General features: G+C 50.8%; 1 protein-coding gene across 1 annotated transcript; it reads left to right on the plus strand.

Moving 5' to 3' along the window:
- Positions 1-852: 852 nt before the first annotated feature.
- Positions 853-14,757, plus strand: LOC108920373 (serine/threonine-protein phosphatase 2A 56 kDa regulatory subunit beta isoform-like). Its single transcript, XM_029247125.1, has 13 exons — positions 853-2,223; positions 7,943-8,139; positions 8,221-8,322; positions 8,431-8,523; positions 9,233-9,363; positions 11,284-11,343; positions 11,767-11,875; positions 12,959-13,012; positions 13,133-13,183; positions 13,296-13,415; positions 13,712-13,839; positions 14,010-14,111; positions 14,252-14,757. The coding sequence occupies exons 1-13, from the start codon at positions 2,028-2,030 to the stop codon at positions 14,409-14,411; spliced, it is 1,503 nt and encodes a 500-aa protein (XP_029102958.1). The 5' UTR covers positions 853-2,027; the 3' UTR covers positions 14,412-14,757.
- Positions 14,758-17,192: the final 2,435 nt, after the last annotated feature.

A 17,192-nucleotide genomic window follows, 5' to 3' on the forward strand; every position in this document is an offset into this window, starting at 1 on the left:
TCTTCTGTGGGATCGGACCGGACGGGCTAGCCTTCGCTCCCCACGCGCATCAGTGAGCCTTGGGCGCCCATGACCCTGTCGCCGGTTCACCGGTTGTCCTTCCTTGGACCACTTGTGGTAGGTACTGACCACTGCATGGTGGGAACACCCTACAAGACGTGCAGTTTTGGAGATGCTCCGACTGTCATCTAGCCATCACAATTTGGCCCTTGTCAAAGTCGCTCAGATCCTCAAACTTGCCCGTTTTTCCTGCTTCCAACATCAAATTCAAGAACCCACTGTTCACTTGCTGCCTAATATATCCCACCTCTTGACAGGTGCCAGTGTAACGAGATAATGTTATTCACTTCAACCGTCAGTGGTTTTAATATTTTGCCTGATTTGTGTATCGGAGTGATACCATGTGACACGAAGACAGCGCGCCCCCTGGCGGACACCTGAGCAATGACAGGCTGTTAGGAACAAAAGGCAGTTATTATTGCCATCGATTAATAACAATGGACGCAGTCGAAATAAATTACTGATTAAAATGTCCAGATTTTGTGTTGAGCATGTGTGTTTCTATAGAAAGACCTCGTTTTTAAATGACTATGGTAAACTTGTGCGCATAATGTTTGATTTTACGTGTTTATTTCCACCTGTTAAGCAGACTGGGCTGGATATTGTGTAGAAATATTAAACTGTTACGGAAGAACTGGGCGCAGTGACAGAAATGGGCTCCTTTTAATTTGGTTATAGTATGAATGAGGCTGACTGGAAGCGCAAGCGGCGCAGACGGACAGCCGTGTTTACACCCCGATCGAAAGCGCGTGTCCGCGCTTCCAGGAGGAGGAGGAGGAGGAGGAGCGGGCGGTCAGCATGACGACATCGCAGCAGATGCGACAGAAAGAAATAAAATCACAGTTTTTTCTGTAATGCAAGGGGACGGCGGCTCGTGCGGTGCAGCGGAGAGCGCGCGACCCGTTCGGTGACTGAAAGGGATTTTTTTTTTTTTTTCTCGAAAGAAAAAGGCATCAATTGAAATGCGGACGACGACGGCGTCTCGTCCGCGTGCGAATGAATGAAAAGAGGTCCGGAGCGCGACAGCGGGGCGACAGGGAGGGGAGGTGCGGCTGAAGGAGAAGAAACAACGGGAGCGTGCAGCCCGGGAGCGCGCGGGGTCGGAGTGCACGAGCGAGCGCGCACAAACACACACATACACTAACACGCACACACAGGTGCAGTGCAGGATAGCGGGAACAGTCGCGTGCCGGGGATGAAGCCGACAATAATAAAGGGATAAGCGGAATAAGCAGGGGAGCAGGAGGCGCCGTCCGCAGTGAGGCTCCGACCGAGAAGAAGCAGAAGATCGGAACCCGGAGCATCTCCGACCGCTCCATCATCATCATCATCATCATCATCATCATGTCTCCTTAGCAGGACGGAGGGCGCCGGGCGGAAAAGGGTCCGAAGCGGACATCCCCGCCCTGCCAGCACCACCAGAGCGGGCTTTATTTGCGTATCAGACTTCCGACATCGACACATCGAGGCAGCCGGGAGAAGATCAGCAGGAGGAGCCGGAACACCAGGAATCTGCCTGGATTTGTCGGCACTTGGATCCATTTTCCCCACCATGGCGTCGGCCGTGCAGATGAACGGACTGACATAACGGTTAACCGAGTCCGTTCTGCAAGAGTAGCCTTTCGCTGCGAATTACTGCTCATATATGACATATATCATATGATCGGTGTATGCGGGGGGGTTGTGATGTGTTATGAACGGCACTGAGACTCGGGTCCAGCACGAGCTGCTGCGCCTTTCCTCGCGCGCCTTGCTGACCGCCCTGCGCCCAGTACGCCTGCCGTCCAGGCTCAAGGTAGAAGGTAGAAGACACCACCCAGAGCCCCCCCTCCCGCCCCCGCGCCCCCCGCCGGTCCCACTCCGCACCCCGGACCGCGGACCCGCGTGTATGAGTGAGCCGCAGTGAGTGTCCAGCAGCGTCCAGCGTCCAGCAGCAGCCTCCGCCCCGCCTCCTATATACCGGACCCATGATGGAGACCACGAAGCTGCCCGCGTCCAGCCCGTCCTCCCCGACCACGGGCTTCTCGGTGCCGAGCGCGGAGAAGGTGGACGGGTTTCCGCGGCGCTCCATGCGCAGAGCCCGGCAGCGGCGCTCGCACAGCTCGTCGCAGTTCCGCTACCAGAGCTCGCAGGTGGAGCTTACGGCGCTGCCGCTGCTCAAAGGTGTGTGTGTGTGTGTGTGTGTGTGTGTGTGTGTGTGTGTGTGTGTGTGTGTGTGTGTGTGTGTGTGTGCGTGCGCGTGTGCGAGCGCACCTGGAGCTCAACTCTGAGCTCATGGTCTCCATCCCGCTCCCTCCTTCACACACTCACACTCTTCTTCCTGGACATGATGTGATGTAACTTAGGGCTCCGTGAACCGGGCGGGAGGAACAGGCGCGCGGAGACCACGCTGACAGCTTTCAGTTGCACAGGAACCATGGCAACCCAGAGCTACTTTACTCAGTTAATAGGTAGCCAAAGGAATCTTAAATGCGCACAAAAAGTGTTTCCACAATTGTTTCTTCTTCTTCTTCTTAGCAATAGTAGCTGATGATGAAAGAGTTGATACTGTGCCTGTCAGCATTAGGGAGGTAACAGGTTTGACTTCGAAGAAGGGGCCCACACTGACTGTGTAGTAAACTCTGCTGAAAGTGCAGGAACTGACCTGCAGAAGATAATTTAGGTTATTCTTGTGCTCGAGTTATGTGGACTGTGCGTGTGTGTGTGTGTGTGTGTGTGTGTGTGTGTGTGTGTGTGTGTGTGAGAGAGAGAGAGAGAGAGAGAGAGAGAGAGAGAGAGAGAGAGAGAGAGAGAGAGAGAGAGAGAGAGCAAGAGCTCTCAAGAATGGCTCAGTTCCTGGTATTGGTCCATTTGCTCCAGTTCCTGGCAGCGCGAGGTTTCCGTTTGCAGCGTTCACACCATGCGAGTGCGTGACCGGCTCTTTATAAGAACACACTGAATGGGAACACTGATCCCCCTCACAGGGTCCACCCTGTTTTTGCTCACCTTTGACTCTGCTGGCTCCGTTCTGGGCCCTCCCTGCCCACGCTGCACTCTGAGTGTTGTGTCGTTCGCAACTGCAAGCGCACCGTGTGCGAACTGGAAGCCCCGTGGCCCCCTGCGGGGTTGCTGTAGCCCTCAGTTACCTAGCTGCGACTGCTTGTGTGCAGCGGGCAGATCAGACATAAAGGAGCGAGTGTGCAGTCAGTGTTAAAGGGCACCTGCACCTATCCGTCCAACCATTATCAATAACTACTTGTCCGACGTAGAGTCACGGTGGTCTGGAGCCTGTGCTGACATCACCCTGGAAAAAGGGTGTAAATGAAGGGGACACACTGGATAGGACAGGATAGGACAGGACACCAGCCCATCACACACACTAAAGGCAATGTAGTGTCACCAGTTCCCCTGAAACACACGCTTTTGCAGTGTGAGAGGAAACCAGAGCACCTGGAGAAAACCCTCGCAAACACGGGGAGAACACAACAAACTCCCCAACATCCGGACCCGTGGATATAACTATAGTTCTGTGATTTAGAGTCACGTGCTGTAGTACAATTGCTTTCTACACACATTTTTCCGGAACATACTCATTAGGGAAAGTGGAAAGAATTAGAGCTTTAAAATAATTATGGGTTAATTAAAAACATCTAATATGGCTGCAGAGGCTGGGTGCCTTTCTTGAAATGCCGGTGAGGTGGCACAACTTTACCGGGGGGGCAGGTCCCTGTCATTGAGAGCACCCAGGTAATGAGCTCTCAAACTAGCACTGCGTACCCTGGTAAACATGTCCCGACCATTGTTCCAGTGTCACTGCCATCATAGGAGAAACCAGAAACAACCGCAAACTTAGATCTTCCACAAGTTTTTGAACACGGAACTGTTTTTACTACCAGTAACAGACAGGAAAACATTACTACCCATAATGCAACAGAACTGTAAGGTTAAGCATGAGCAAATCACACACACTGTCTGAAGCCGCTTGTGCATATTACTATTTTATTTTTTTAAACCATTTATGTACGTGGACTGTGAGGCTAAATTAATGTTTTTAATTTGGCATCAGTTCAGAACAGCACGGCCACGAGTGTGAGTGTGTGATTGCAACGTGCGTTAAACAGGTCTCAGCCCTTCCGTCCGTTTGTCACGGATTTACTGAGCCGCAGCCCGCAGAAGCCGACCGCTGTTATAAAAATTTATACTTAATTTATCTGAATCGTAAGACTCTGGCAGGCCGTACACAGACAGTCGCAGTGGGTGTTTAATGGCGTTTGACATTTTCAGAAACCTGAAAGGAACGAGTTCACCGAGCCTCACGCTACAGAGAGAGAGAGAGAGAGAGAGAGAGAGAGAGAGAGAGAGAGAGAGAGAGAGAGAGAGAGAGAGAGAGAGAGAGAGAGAGTGAGTGTGTGTGTGTGTGTGTGTGTAGTTGGGGGGGTGCAGTGGACTTGGCCGGATCCTGCTCTCTGGTGGGTCTAGGGTTCGAGTCCTGCTTGGGATACCTTGCGATGGACTGGCATCCTGTCCTGTCCTGGGTGTGTCCCCTCCCCCTCCAGCTTTCCGCCCTGTGTTGCCGGGTTAGGCTTCGGTTTGCCGGGACAAGCGGTTTCAGACTCTGTGTGTGTGTGTGTGTGTGTATATAGTGTATATCCTGCTGCTTTCATGTAGAGAATTAAACAGTAAATAAAATAGTTATTTTAGATTTAATACAAATTATTATTTTCGTCATTCCATTCGGTTTGCATTTAGCTACCAAGGTTGGTGAAAACACTTAAAACACTTAAATACACCTAAAACAATAATAATAATGCTTTTTCGCTGCGAAGTGTCAATGTTGTCCTTCGTCACATAAAAGTAGAACACGCAAAACGAGCATCATGACTTCTGATTGTTCTCACTTTTCCTGGTCAGCCAGATGGATCTATTGGGTTGGATTCGTAAAATAAGAGGTGCCCATTCTATGAGTGTCCAAAGCGCCTTACACTGATTTACTCTTTTACACAGCTGGGTAACTTTTACTCTATCAGTGCACGGTACCTTGATTAAGGGTACTGCAGGAGGAGGTGGCATTCAAACCTAGGTCCTTGGAGTACAAGACAGTAACTCTAAACATTGTTCCCCTTGCTGCCCAAGCCTTTGCTATGCTTTTATGTTGTGTCTCCATCCACTTGCCTGGGGAAGTGGTTTTCCCACTGTGAGCTGCACCTCTGCAGTGGTTAATGGTCACGGTGGTTATCGGGTCACTGGATATAACCCTTGTGTGCGTGTGGGAAGGGGTCTCTGCTGTTGGACCCTTGAGATGAGGCCTGAGCTGCTCCAGTAAAAACACCCAGCTGGCTGAAAGGGCAGTACTGCACTGTGTGGGACTGTAACAATTTGGAAAAAGCATCTGCTGAGAAGGTAGTAAAACACAGTGCAGATATTCAGGTTTACCGCAGTGCTCTTGGGAGCTTTGGACCACATCAACATGGAACTGGACTCCACTAAAAATGGACCAAATATGTACTGCTGGAATATGACATACTGTATTTTTCATATATATATATATATATATATGAAAACACTATGACTTCTTAGATACTATAGTAAAGTTAAATATACAGTACAGTGCTTTGAAGAACTGACACTTTCAGCTGCAGGTTCCTTGGTTTTTCCACATGGAAGTTTACCTGCTGCTTTTCGTCACAGCAACTCACAATGTTAAGCTGTTTACACTCATTTACCCATTCAGGGTAAGTATTTTGCTCTAGGGTACTACAGCAGGAGGTGGGATCTGAACCTAGGTCTAGCCACTATGGTCTTGCATGCCTGCAAACCAATGCCTGGAAAAGGGAGCCTATAGGGGAATCTTGGCTTGTCTGTTGGACACTGTGGACACTTGGACAGGACTCGTCCCGTCACCATGGAGACTGTGAAAGCGCTCAGGAAAGCCACTACCTGGGTCTGCAGGGGGTCAAAGGACCCAGGTTGGATCCCACCCTTTGCTGCGGTACCCTTGATCATGGTACTTACCCTGAACTGACAGTAAAAATGGCTCAGCTGTGTAAAAGGGTAAATCAGTGTAAAGTAGCTTAGAGCACAAAGCTCATTCTGGAAGTCTCTTTGGAGGCTTTTTATTCACGTGAACAATAATATTCCTTCTTCAAAGCGTTCTCTCAATGTCACTGATGCGACACCTGAGGAGAATTTGCATTTCGGAATGTGAACTGTCCTGAGTGTGTGTGTTGGTTTGTAAGGGACTAGTATAGGGTTACAGTCACCCCCCCCCGCCCCCCCTTGGAGGAGCCTCCACAGGGCTGAGACCACCAGGGCAGAAGGATACGGGTGTGAGAAGGAGGCACGGCGTTGGGGTTGGGGTGGGGGGGCGGAATCGGTACCTAATGACTCATCAGAAATCAATGCACAGCCACAGACCGAGCCGGAAAAAGGCAGAAAATTAGAGTTATTTTTAGCGGCGAGTTGTGGATGGAGGAAATGTGTGAAAAGACAGTCTGCGCATTTTCACACCATTGATACCACGGTAACAGTAAAGCGAGTTGTGAAAGGGGCACGGAGGCTGTCCTCACGCAGGAGGGTAGTGTGTGTGCTGTGTGCTCCAGAACACCTCCCTCATTTTCATTCCAGCCTCAGCTATATGATTTTTTTGCCCCCCCTCACTTTCGTGCGTCACTTTGTGGGCTTTTGGTTTCGAACCCCGGTGCGGAGGATACGAAAATAGCCGTGCCTCATTACGTGTTGTTTCTGAGCAGCGGCCGTGTGCTGCCAGGCCAGGAGATGCAGAGTGACCGGTGGAGCAGCGAGGGAGGGATGATGTCATCCTTTACCGAACCCCCTCCCCCCGCCCGTCTCCCGCTTGCGCTGTCCCTCCCTCTCCTTTACTCACTCTGTCCATTCCCGGTCTCTCTCGCCATCCCCATGCGCTGCAGCTGGGGGCGATGATCGCGACCAGGCGCCGAACGACGGCTTCGAACGTTTGATCGAAGCATCCCGACCGTCCGCAACAGGTTCACAGCACCTCCATCTTTCCTTTCATCCGTCTCTTCTCATAGTAGCCCCGTGGTGGACTGGCGTCCCGTCCACGGTGTCGCCTGTCTCACGCCCTGTGTTTCTGAGATAGACTCTGGACCACCGCAACCCTAACCCTGGACCAGAAGTTACGGATGATATAGGAATGAATGGATCTTCTCTTTGCACTTTAGTTTTCCTCCCCACTAGACCACCTGCTCAGGGATCTCCCTCCCTCCTCGATTTTACTCTCTCTCTCAACATCCTTCTCCCCTCATCTCCTCTCCTCCTTGCTCCATGTTACACCTTCCTCTCCTCTGCAGTTGAATCCCACCTTCTTCCCTTCGCACTGCTCCAACCCTGCTTTCCCACAATGCCCCTTCCTCGCGACCTTTCCTTACACTGCAGTCCAGTGCTGTTGGCCTGTGATCTCGTAGATGCAGGAAAGAGTTTTTAGAAGCCAAACTGAACTGCACTGGATGATATAAATAGTTCTGACGTCCTGATGCCACGTTAGCTATTGATTCCTATTGCTGTCGTCATCGGCACTCTGGGCTTATTTTAAAAGTCCTTCCGGCACATTCCAGAAAGGAGGGAATGAAGAAACCTGCAGATATTCTTTGATCTTTTATCTGGCCGTCAGATTAAAGTGGAATTGAAAGGAATTAAGAAAAAAAAACTTCAGCGTTGCTTCTTAAAATCAACTCTGATTTAACTGTATGAAGGTCTTTTGGTTTGCAGGAGAATGCTTGGTATCATTGTTCTGACAAGCATTTCCATCCATCCATCCATCCACCTCTCATCGCTGCATCCGCAGATACCCCAGCGGACCATTTACTGCCCCACGATGATCTGCAGATTTACTGAGGGATTGATATCCACCCCCCCTTCCCCGCAGATGCCCCCGTGGCCGAACTGCACGACCTCTTCTGCAAGAAGCTGCAGCAGTGCTGCGTGATGTTCGACTTCCTCGATTGTGTGGCTGACCTCAAGGGCAAGGAGGTGAAGAGGGCTGCGCTCAACGAGCTCGTGGAGGTGGTGGCGACGGGGCGCGGCATGCTCATCGAACCCATCTACCCCGAGGCCATCAAGATGGTGAGCGAACGGGCTCTCCGTGTGCTTGGAGTGGTGCGCGAGACGACGACACCGTCTCACGGTGTTCTTTCTTTGCCGCAGATCTCGGTGAACATTTTCCGGACCCTTCCGCCCAGTGAGAATCCCGAGTTTGACCCTGAAGAGGACGAGCCCACGCTGGAGGCCTCCTGGCCTCATCTGCAGGTACTGAGTGTACCTGTTAGCCTGGGATCCACATGGTGACTGCATCCTGCATCAGACGTGCGTGTGCGCGCGTACCGTTGTGTCTCACTCCGTGTCTCCGTCCTGCAGCTGGTCTACGAGTTCTTCCTGCGTTTCCTGGAAAGCCCAGACTTCCAGCCCTCCGTGGCAAAACGCTACGTGGACCAGAAGTTTGTCCTGCAGGTGAAGTCACACGCTGTGTGTGTGTGTGTGTAAAACTGTGTGTGAGCGCCTGGCATTGGAAACTTTGGAACTGGATGAGGAAAGGAGAGCTCGCATTCAGAACTGGAAAAAACAAACACACCTAAATATTGTAATTAGTGCACATTAGTGCCTAATGGATGGTGCAAATGTGTGATGACAGGTGTATTTTTAGTACAGCAGGTGGTGGCTGGTAGGGGATTCATATCCCCTCCATCTGTTGGCAGATTCATGTTTAATTAATTTATTTAATGTATCTGATAATTTCAACATTTTACCCATTTTTGATAATACAGTGAATTTAGAGGTGGAATCTAGTTTGTCTTTACAGGATAATTTCGGGTGAACACCGGTAACCAGACCACTAAGTCCTCCGTAGGCTGATGATGTCAGGTGATGATGATGTGTTACCATGGAAACTCAGCAGACACACGGACCGCTGGGAGCTGAGTTTGATGCCCTTCATGAGGGCTTGACAAGAAATATAGCTGCCTCAGATTTTACCCTGGTAAGGAGAGAGTTAGAGTGGGAGATGGCCAGAAGTTCTCCAGATGTAAAGCCAGGAGCTCCTTGTGATGGAAGTGCAAAAATGATAAGAAGTGAGGAAATGCCAAATTTGGAGTTGATCCTGCTACTGCTGGCCTCTGTTGACCCTTTTCGACCCCCACTGACCTTTGGGCGTCCCTTTCAGCTGCTGGAGCTGTTTGACAGCGAGGACCCCCGCGAGAGGGAGTACCTGAAGACCATCCTGCACCGTGTGTACGGCAAGCTGCTGGGGCTGCGCGCCTACATCCGCAAGCAGATCAACAACATCTTCCTCAGGTGTGTGTGTGTGTGTGTGTGTGTGTGTGTGTGCGTGTGTTTCTGCATACACAGCAGGAGCCCAGATCTTCCTCCTTTCTCTTTCCCTCTTTCTGCCCCTTCAGACCCATAACTGAGCCGCTCCCCTTCCCGCAGTACCTTCATTGGTCGCTCTTTAAATGTTTACAGCTGTAAGCGCACGTATCATATTTGTGTATGAGGACTTTTTTAAAGGCCGATTGTCCAGGAACGACACCTGTTCGCCAGCGTCAGAGTCGTGCGGACGGTTCCAGGCACCCGAGTCCTGCCACAGCACCGCGGGACACGGGCTCCACGTGTTGCGAACGTTCTGAGTTACGAACTTTTGGAAACGCAAACATTTTTTTCCACGTTATTTCCTGATTCACGATCACATCCCCTTCGCTTGTTTCTTTTCTAAAATTTCCGTCTGTCATGGATCGAAACCTGCGTTTCTGAACAGGGATGTGTTTGCTTCGACTGCTTTTCGCTGCCGAGTAGTGATGGGCGGGGGAAACGCGGGTGTCAGGAGGGCCTTAGTTTGAGTCCCATCTGTGAGGAGTGTCGCTTACTATTTTGTTTAAAATGATTCAAAATAAAACTCTTTTTTGAGCGCTCGGATTCGGGTGCGTCACTATAATTACTTCTTCGTTGCTTGCGGGACCCGTAACGGCAGAAGGGCCACGATCACAGCCTCTGTGTCGCAGACCGGGTTCGAGCTGTAAGTCGGCAGCTGAGCAAGAGGCCGCGTCTCTGAGGAGTGTAATAAGGAAAGGAGCTAGAAGAGTAACAGATTACAAATGATGGCTCTCTAAGCACCATGCCACCTGCTGGCCAGTTGAAGGGGAGGAGGAGTCACCCCTTAATCCAGGAAATAGACACTGACCTGCTTTACCCAACATTTTCAGGATACGTTAGAATGGGGGGGTCTGGACTAAATATGGAAAGTGGGATTTTTATGTAACATTTGCCAAACTGTGGCCGTCATTCTCATGACACAAAAACGCCACACGTGCACGCAGAATCTCAGGTGGATAAACAAAAGTGAGCTTGTAAATGTTTCACGAACTCCAGTCTGATCTCTGATTTATTTACCGGGGAGGTTCTGTACCAATCTTCAACTTTGCTATAATAAGTAAGAAATACTCAGTGTCATGTTTGACACAGGCAGGCTGGAGACAGGTCGGTAGTGGACCCAACTGCGGGTTGGTTTTAATCTTTCAGCGAGGTTCGTAGGACCGGACGTCAACGAAGTCGGGGACAGGCGAAGGTCTTGCAAGGCACGAACGTCACAATGCGGGCGATCCGAAGGTCGGAGTAGTCAGGGAGAACGGGCGAGAGTCAGAAACCAGGACCACGGGAACTAGCAAGGCAAAGACGCTCGTACTGCAAAGCCACGGAGGTGTTTGCGAGAATCCGCGTCATGGCGTGGACTCAGAGCTCCTTATATCCCAGCGGTTCAATCAACCGCGGGCGCTTCGCTCGTTCCCGGGGCCGTGACACTTTGAAAGACTTTTTATTTATCGTCTTACGTTTGAGCTGCATTAAAATGAGGTTTCTTCCAAAATGGCTATAAATAAAAATTATTTCTCCCCAGAAATTCCGACTCAGCAGCGCTGTCTGTTGACAGATTTGTTTCAGAAACATTCCTCATCTCGGTGCGTATCACACACATTCGATTCGCAGACATCTGCAGACATGAGCTGTAGACACTGCGGCGGGGAGTTGAACGCATGCGGTCCTACGCCTCTTCCATTTGTGTGCGCTTTACTGCCATCTGTGGGCCGGGTGCTGAAACGCAGGTGGCTTTCGCCGCGCAACAGACAAGGTTGAAAAATCACAGCACAAAAACCCGCGTGTTTGCTCAGGTGTGGGTGAACGCACACGCTCACGCGCACTCTGCAACCCCTCTCTCTTCTCCAGGTTCATTTACGAAACGGAGCGCTTCAACGGCGTGGCCGAGCTCCTCGAGATCCTGGGAAGGTAGGTGGGAAGACGCGAACACACACACGCGCACGCGGCAAAGTATGGCACGAATGACCGCAGAGCTGCTGTGTGTTTACCTCGTTTACTGCGTGTGTTTTAGCGTCACGGCAGGGGGGTATGAGTCAGTGTGGGGGAGGACAGAGCTGCAGGATTTCGGGGGGGCTGTCAGGGGCTTCCATTCACATTTTACCAGTGGTGGTATTTATAGCGGCGCCCACATGCCTCCCCCCATCTTATCGCGCTTTTACAGTGCTTTACTGCGTTGTCAGTGTTTTATGGTGTTCTGCTGCATTTACAGTGTTTCTCACTGGTTTGCTGTATTCACCGTGATTTAAAGTGGTCTTTGAGTCTCCGTGCGAAATGTCATGAGCTGCGTTGCTCTCTGCTCTCTGTGACACGGCTCCCCCACCCTCCTCGCAGCATCATCAATGGCTTCGCTCTGCCGCTGAAGTCGGAGCACAAGCAGTTCCTGGTTCGAGTGCTGATCCCCCTGCACACGGCCAGGTCCCTCTCTGTCTTCCACGCTCAGGTCAGCATCACCCCCCCCCCCCGCTGGAGCCCATAGTCATTGTGGTCACAGGATGGTCGAAGAAACAGCCTGGCCGCATCAGATCGGCCGGAAGACACGGACGACCAGGACCGCAAAGAATCGGGATGAACCACAGCCTTAAAGTTAGGGAGAGCGAGAAACACGGGTTCAAGGTCTCTCGGAGTCTCGACCCCACGTTCGGTGTCACAGAGAGCCGCCCACTCCCTCAGCTGTGGTCCAGAAAGTCTGCCTCAAAGCCATTTCTTCTGGCACCTGTGGTGTTAATTAAAGGGAAGATGTGACACGTGGTACATGGTGCCACTGCGGGGGGGTTACCGCCTCCAGAGTCACCGCTAGAAGGAGCGGTTGAGCCACAGGAAAATGACACGTGCGTTTGTGACCCACTGGGCACCACAGACACAGTATGGCGCGCTACATACTGTACCTGAGGAGGGCACACTGTGTTTAGTGTGTTCAGTGTGTTCATGACACCGGAGGGGTGCTTAATGGAAAATGACGTGCAGGCTGCAACGGTGCCCCCTGTCTGTAGATCCGAGCCAACATGCGTTCTGGAGACGTTTTGCGGGTCCACAGACCCCAAACACACACACACACACACTCACCTAACCTCACCATTGTTCTGCACTGCCCTCTGTACTGTTACTGAATCACAGAATATATGGAGCAGCATTTAATATTGCATTTCATTTACATTTATTTGATACTTTCCTTTTTTTCAAAGCAGCTTCCAGCATTAAGCTTCTTTACCCATTTATACCACATCGGTTCAGGGTAAGTCCCTTGATCGAGGCACTGCAGCAGGTGGGGGGATTCAAACCTGTGTTCTCTGAGTGCAAAGCGGCAGCACTAACCACTACAGCTCCTGCTGGTCTCTTGTATTGTAGTGTTACTGGTTTTGTTATTTTTGAGACAGAAATGCTCTGCTGATGTTTATTAGAAGCTGTGACCGATCAGTATGAATGATTCGGCTGTTTGCTAGCCAGGTGGAAGGGATGAAATATTACAAGTTGTGTGAAGTGCTACTCTGAGTGTGTGTGTGTGTATGTGTGTGTTGTCTTCCAGCTGGCCTACTGCATCGTACAGTTCATGGAGAAGGATGCCACAGTCACAGAATACGTAAGTCCTCACCTGTCTGTCATGTGGCCTCTTCGCCTTGCACCTCTGAGAGCCGTGATGTGGCTCATAGGTCAAAGTCTCACTCTGGGTGTGTGTGTGTGTCTGTGTGTTCTGGTCCAGATCATCCGCGGGATGCTCAAGTACTGGCCCAGGACGTGCACTCAGAAAGAGGTGAGTGCACCTCCAGCTTGTTGTCGGACCCTCCCGTGAGACGTGCTCTGAGTAGAGGCTCACCTGCGCAGGTGCGCAGCCCCTACATGTGCAGGTGTGTCTCCTGTGACAGGTCATGTTCCTGGGCGAAATGGAGGAGATCCTCGACGTGATCGAACCCTCGCAGTTCATCCGGGTCCAGGAGCCTCTCTTTAAGCAGATTGCATCCTGCATCTCGAGCCCCCACTTCCAGGTATCCATGCTGTCAATAAGCCCCTCCCCTTTTCACTCCCACTTTCCCCTTCAGGACCGTGTTTGTGCGCCCTGATACATTTTAGTGTGCCTCCGCCTCCTTTCCCGTTTCATTTATGAATGGTGTGCTCCATCCTCTATCCTCTCGCTCCCTGGTTTTACGACCTCCTTTTCAAATTTGCGTGCAGCTTATAGTCCGAATGATTGAGCACAAAGGTGTGTGAAGGTGAAGGAAACATTTCTGCTTATTACAAACCGTTTACTCGCCATTTACACCTGTCTCCCCTGCGGGCCCAGGTTGCCGAACGTGCTCTGTACTTCTGGAACAACGAGTACATCCTGAGCCTGATCGAGGAGAACTGCCAGGTGATCCTGCCTCTGGTCTTCAGCACTCTCTACAGGGTCTCCAAGGAGCACTGGAACCAGTGAGTGGGCGTCGCCAACTGCTCACACTGCGCTAGCGACACCCTCAACCCAAGTGTGTCGTGTGTGTTACTGTGGAGAGTAGCTCTAGTGCGGCTCGTGTCTCCTGAGGATTCCTCCTCTTTCTCCTCATCCTCCTCCTACCTGCGGTTCGTGTCCCGTTGTCCCGCAGGACCATCGTGTCCCTCATCTACAACGTGCTCAAGACCTTCATGGAGATGAACAGCGCACTCTTCGATGACCTCACTGCCTCCTACAAAGTGGAGAAACAGAAGTGAGGCCCTTTCCTGGCACACCTCCTCCGCTGCCCTTCCCTTTGACCTTGTCCCCGTGTGTGTGTGTGTGTGTGTGTGTGTGTGTGTGTGTGTGCGTGCGCGTGTGTGTTTACCTTCGTAACCGGCCGCATCCCCGCAGGGAGCTGAAGCGGGAGCGGGAGCGGGCGGAGCTGTGGCGGGCGCTGGATGAGCAGCGGGACAGGAGGCTGCAGAACCTGGCCGAGTCCAGTCGCAATCAGAGGAACCTCCAGGACCAAACGTCACCGGCTCAGATTGACTCCGCCCCCAGCTCCGAATGACCCTGCCACAGACACGTTCTGACTCCACCCACAACTCATACCGACATTCCCCCGGTCGCGTTCGACTCCTCCTAAAACCGACGGCGATCCCGCTCCAGGCCCAGACTGACCCCACCCCTGGTCAGGTTTGGCCCATATTGACCCACCGTAGTACAGATCAGCTCCACCCCCATGGAACTCCAGCACCACCTAGAGCCTTGCCCCCTACCCCCTAGCGCTCTGTGAAACATACAACTCCAATATTCCCCCTGCGGAGCAACCACATGCTTACTAACCGGTGTGTGTGAGACATACGAAAACACGCACACACACACACACACACACACACACAGGTTCTCTCCAAGTCAAGTGGCTTTATTGTCATTTCAACCGTATACAGCTGGTACAGTATACAGTGAAACAAAACAACGTTCCTCCAGGACCAACGTTCCCCCTCCAGTCCACATCTTCACCATGGACTGACCAATATTATTGTTGTGTACCGCACGAAAAGAAGGACTGAGGACATTCTGATGAAGATCGTATTTCTCCTTCCTCTGTCCTCTGTTCTACAGCCACCGCTGAGGGTAATACTGTTTTTTTCTATACGTAAGCTCAAACATAGTACTGGTGGGGTAAACTTTGTGTAGTTCTCCAATGCCTTGGCAGAGAGACAGTACTAGACTAAAACTTACTCTAGTCTTTTAATATTCTCAGATGGAAAGAGAGGGACGGGAAGCTCATGTTGTATTAGCAATATTCCTTGTTTTTTGAGAAGTGTGTGTGTGTGTGTGTGTGTGGGGGGGGGCCAGGGATAAACCTGCCCATTTCACCGCCCCCCCCCAAGCTACATTAAGTGCTACAAAAACATCTGCCAGCACTCTGCGTGTCCGTGTGAGTAGCGGTGTTCGTATTAATTCATCGTTTGGTGTTTGCACATCTCACGGGGTGTTTCATTTGTTAGGACCGAGAGCAGACTGCGCACACACTTGGGGTGTGTTTTACAGTGTAAGGGATATGTAACACAGTGATGAGGTCTGTGCGTGCGCTTGCATGTGTGTGTGTGTACGTGTGTGGGAGGCAGTTAAGGCGCACGCGGAGAGGCGCGTGAGACCCGCAGACTCGTCACCCCTCTGGCCCACGTTTTCACTTTAAAAAACTGGGTTCTTTAAATTTGAATGTGACACTTCGATTGTGCTTTCCCTCAAGTTCTCCGTTCTCTCCATTTAAGCCGTTTTACCCGCGTTTCGTTGGACCGCGCGCGGTTCACTCGAGTCCCAGTTCATCGGCTCCATCGCGCCGCTGTATCCGTTGGTCTCCGGCTTCAGCGGATCACAGACAGCAATAATGACGCGTTGCACGGGCACAACTGACCGGTCGCGTTCGGCGCGGTTGCTGCCGCGCACCTTTCGGTTTGAGGGCTTCCGTGTCTTTGAGTGTCCTGCCCACGGAGCTTCATCCTTCAAACACCCATCGCTTGGATTTGCAGAGTTTAAATTCAAAGCGTTTGGTTCCTTTTTTCTAGTGTTCCCACACCGGCCCTGTTCCGTGAGCAAATTAATATCAAGGGAAAATAGCATTAATATTTTACATTTACATTTGCGCTTGTTCATTTACCACACGCTTTTCTCCAAAGCGACGTACATCTCAGAGAAATACGGTTTGTACATTACATTAGGAAAAAGAGAAACGTAGTTGCAGACATGTGATTCTTAAGAAAACTTTGTTTCTTTCCACCTTATGCACTGATGTTCATATGATTATTATAAAATGATTTTTCATTTCCCTTTTTAATTTATTCTACTGGAAGAATCAGCACTGATGTTGTTCTGTGTTTTTATCACCTTTGCAGGAAGTCTGTTTTGTGGTCTTAGGTGAACTCTTAGAGATCTGGGTCCACGAATGAGGGACACATAGGGTGTGATCGCAGTGCGAAGACTCCTTGGTCAATTCGAAGACCCCTTAGTGAGTTTGAAGACCCCACTGGTCAATGTGAAGACTGCTTGGTCAATTGTAAGACCCCGTTGATCAGTTTGAAGACTCTCTTGTGAGCTCAAAGACCCCATTGATCAGTTGGAACACAAGCCTTTTGCATATCCCTTCTTCATAGAACTCGGATGAAGCACGTCAATGTCAAGGTTGTTTTTAACTGGGTGACTTGCGTTCATTGTCTCTCCTGCTCTCTGCTCCCGTCCCTCTTCGAGTCCGTTCCTCTTCTCTCTGAACCCTTAACGAACGTGCATCCCTGTCACAGACACCCCATAGAGCTTCTGCCTTGTTTCCTGATGTCCCTTTTCATTTCACCCCACCTCACCTCCGTTCTTCAGCGTGCTCCTTGTCTTCAGCCTCATCCCTTTTCATCATCTTCATTCTGAGTTCCTACTTTCCTGCCCCCCTCCTTTCTCATTCATTTTGTCTCTTTCAGACTGGGCATGAACCTGGCCTGGGTGCCTAAACCAGGGTGTCAACCTCAGTCATTGATGGGCCACATGTGAGCACTTGGTTCACTCCACCCTCCCCCTTTGCTTTAATTAGCATCATTTTGGTTCTTGACATTTTGTTAAACAGCTGTAAAGTACCATTGAGAATTGTAGCTTATTTCACAGTGCAGAAAATGTAGGAAATGTTTCAGAGCTTTATATTACGACAAATGATTCATTATAATCGGTTATGGAAATTAAATACTAATTCGACACTTTAAACCAGAGCAATGGGTTGCATCAAAAACCAGAACATGTATGGTCCACTGGGAATTTAGTTTGGAATTCCTCATCTAATTCAGAGGTGATTTGAGGTGCAATA

The sequence above is a fragment of the Scleropages formosus genome, chromosome 21 (genome assembly GCF_900964775.1).
Source record: "Scleropages formosus chromosome 21, fSclFor1.1, whole genome shotgun sequence".
In the NCBI taxonomy this organism is placed as follows: domain Eukaryota; kingdom Metazoa; phylum Chordata; class Actinopteri; order Osteoglossiformes; family Osteoglossidae; genus Scleropages; species Scleropages formosus.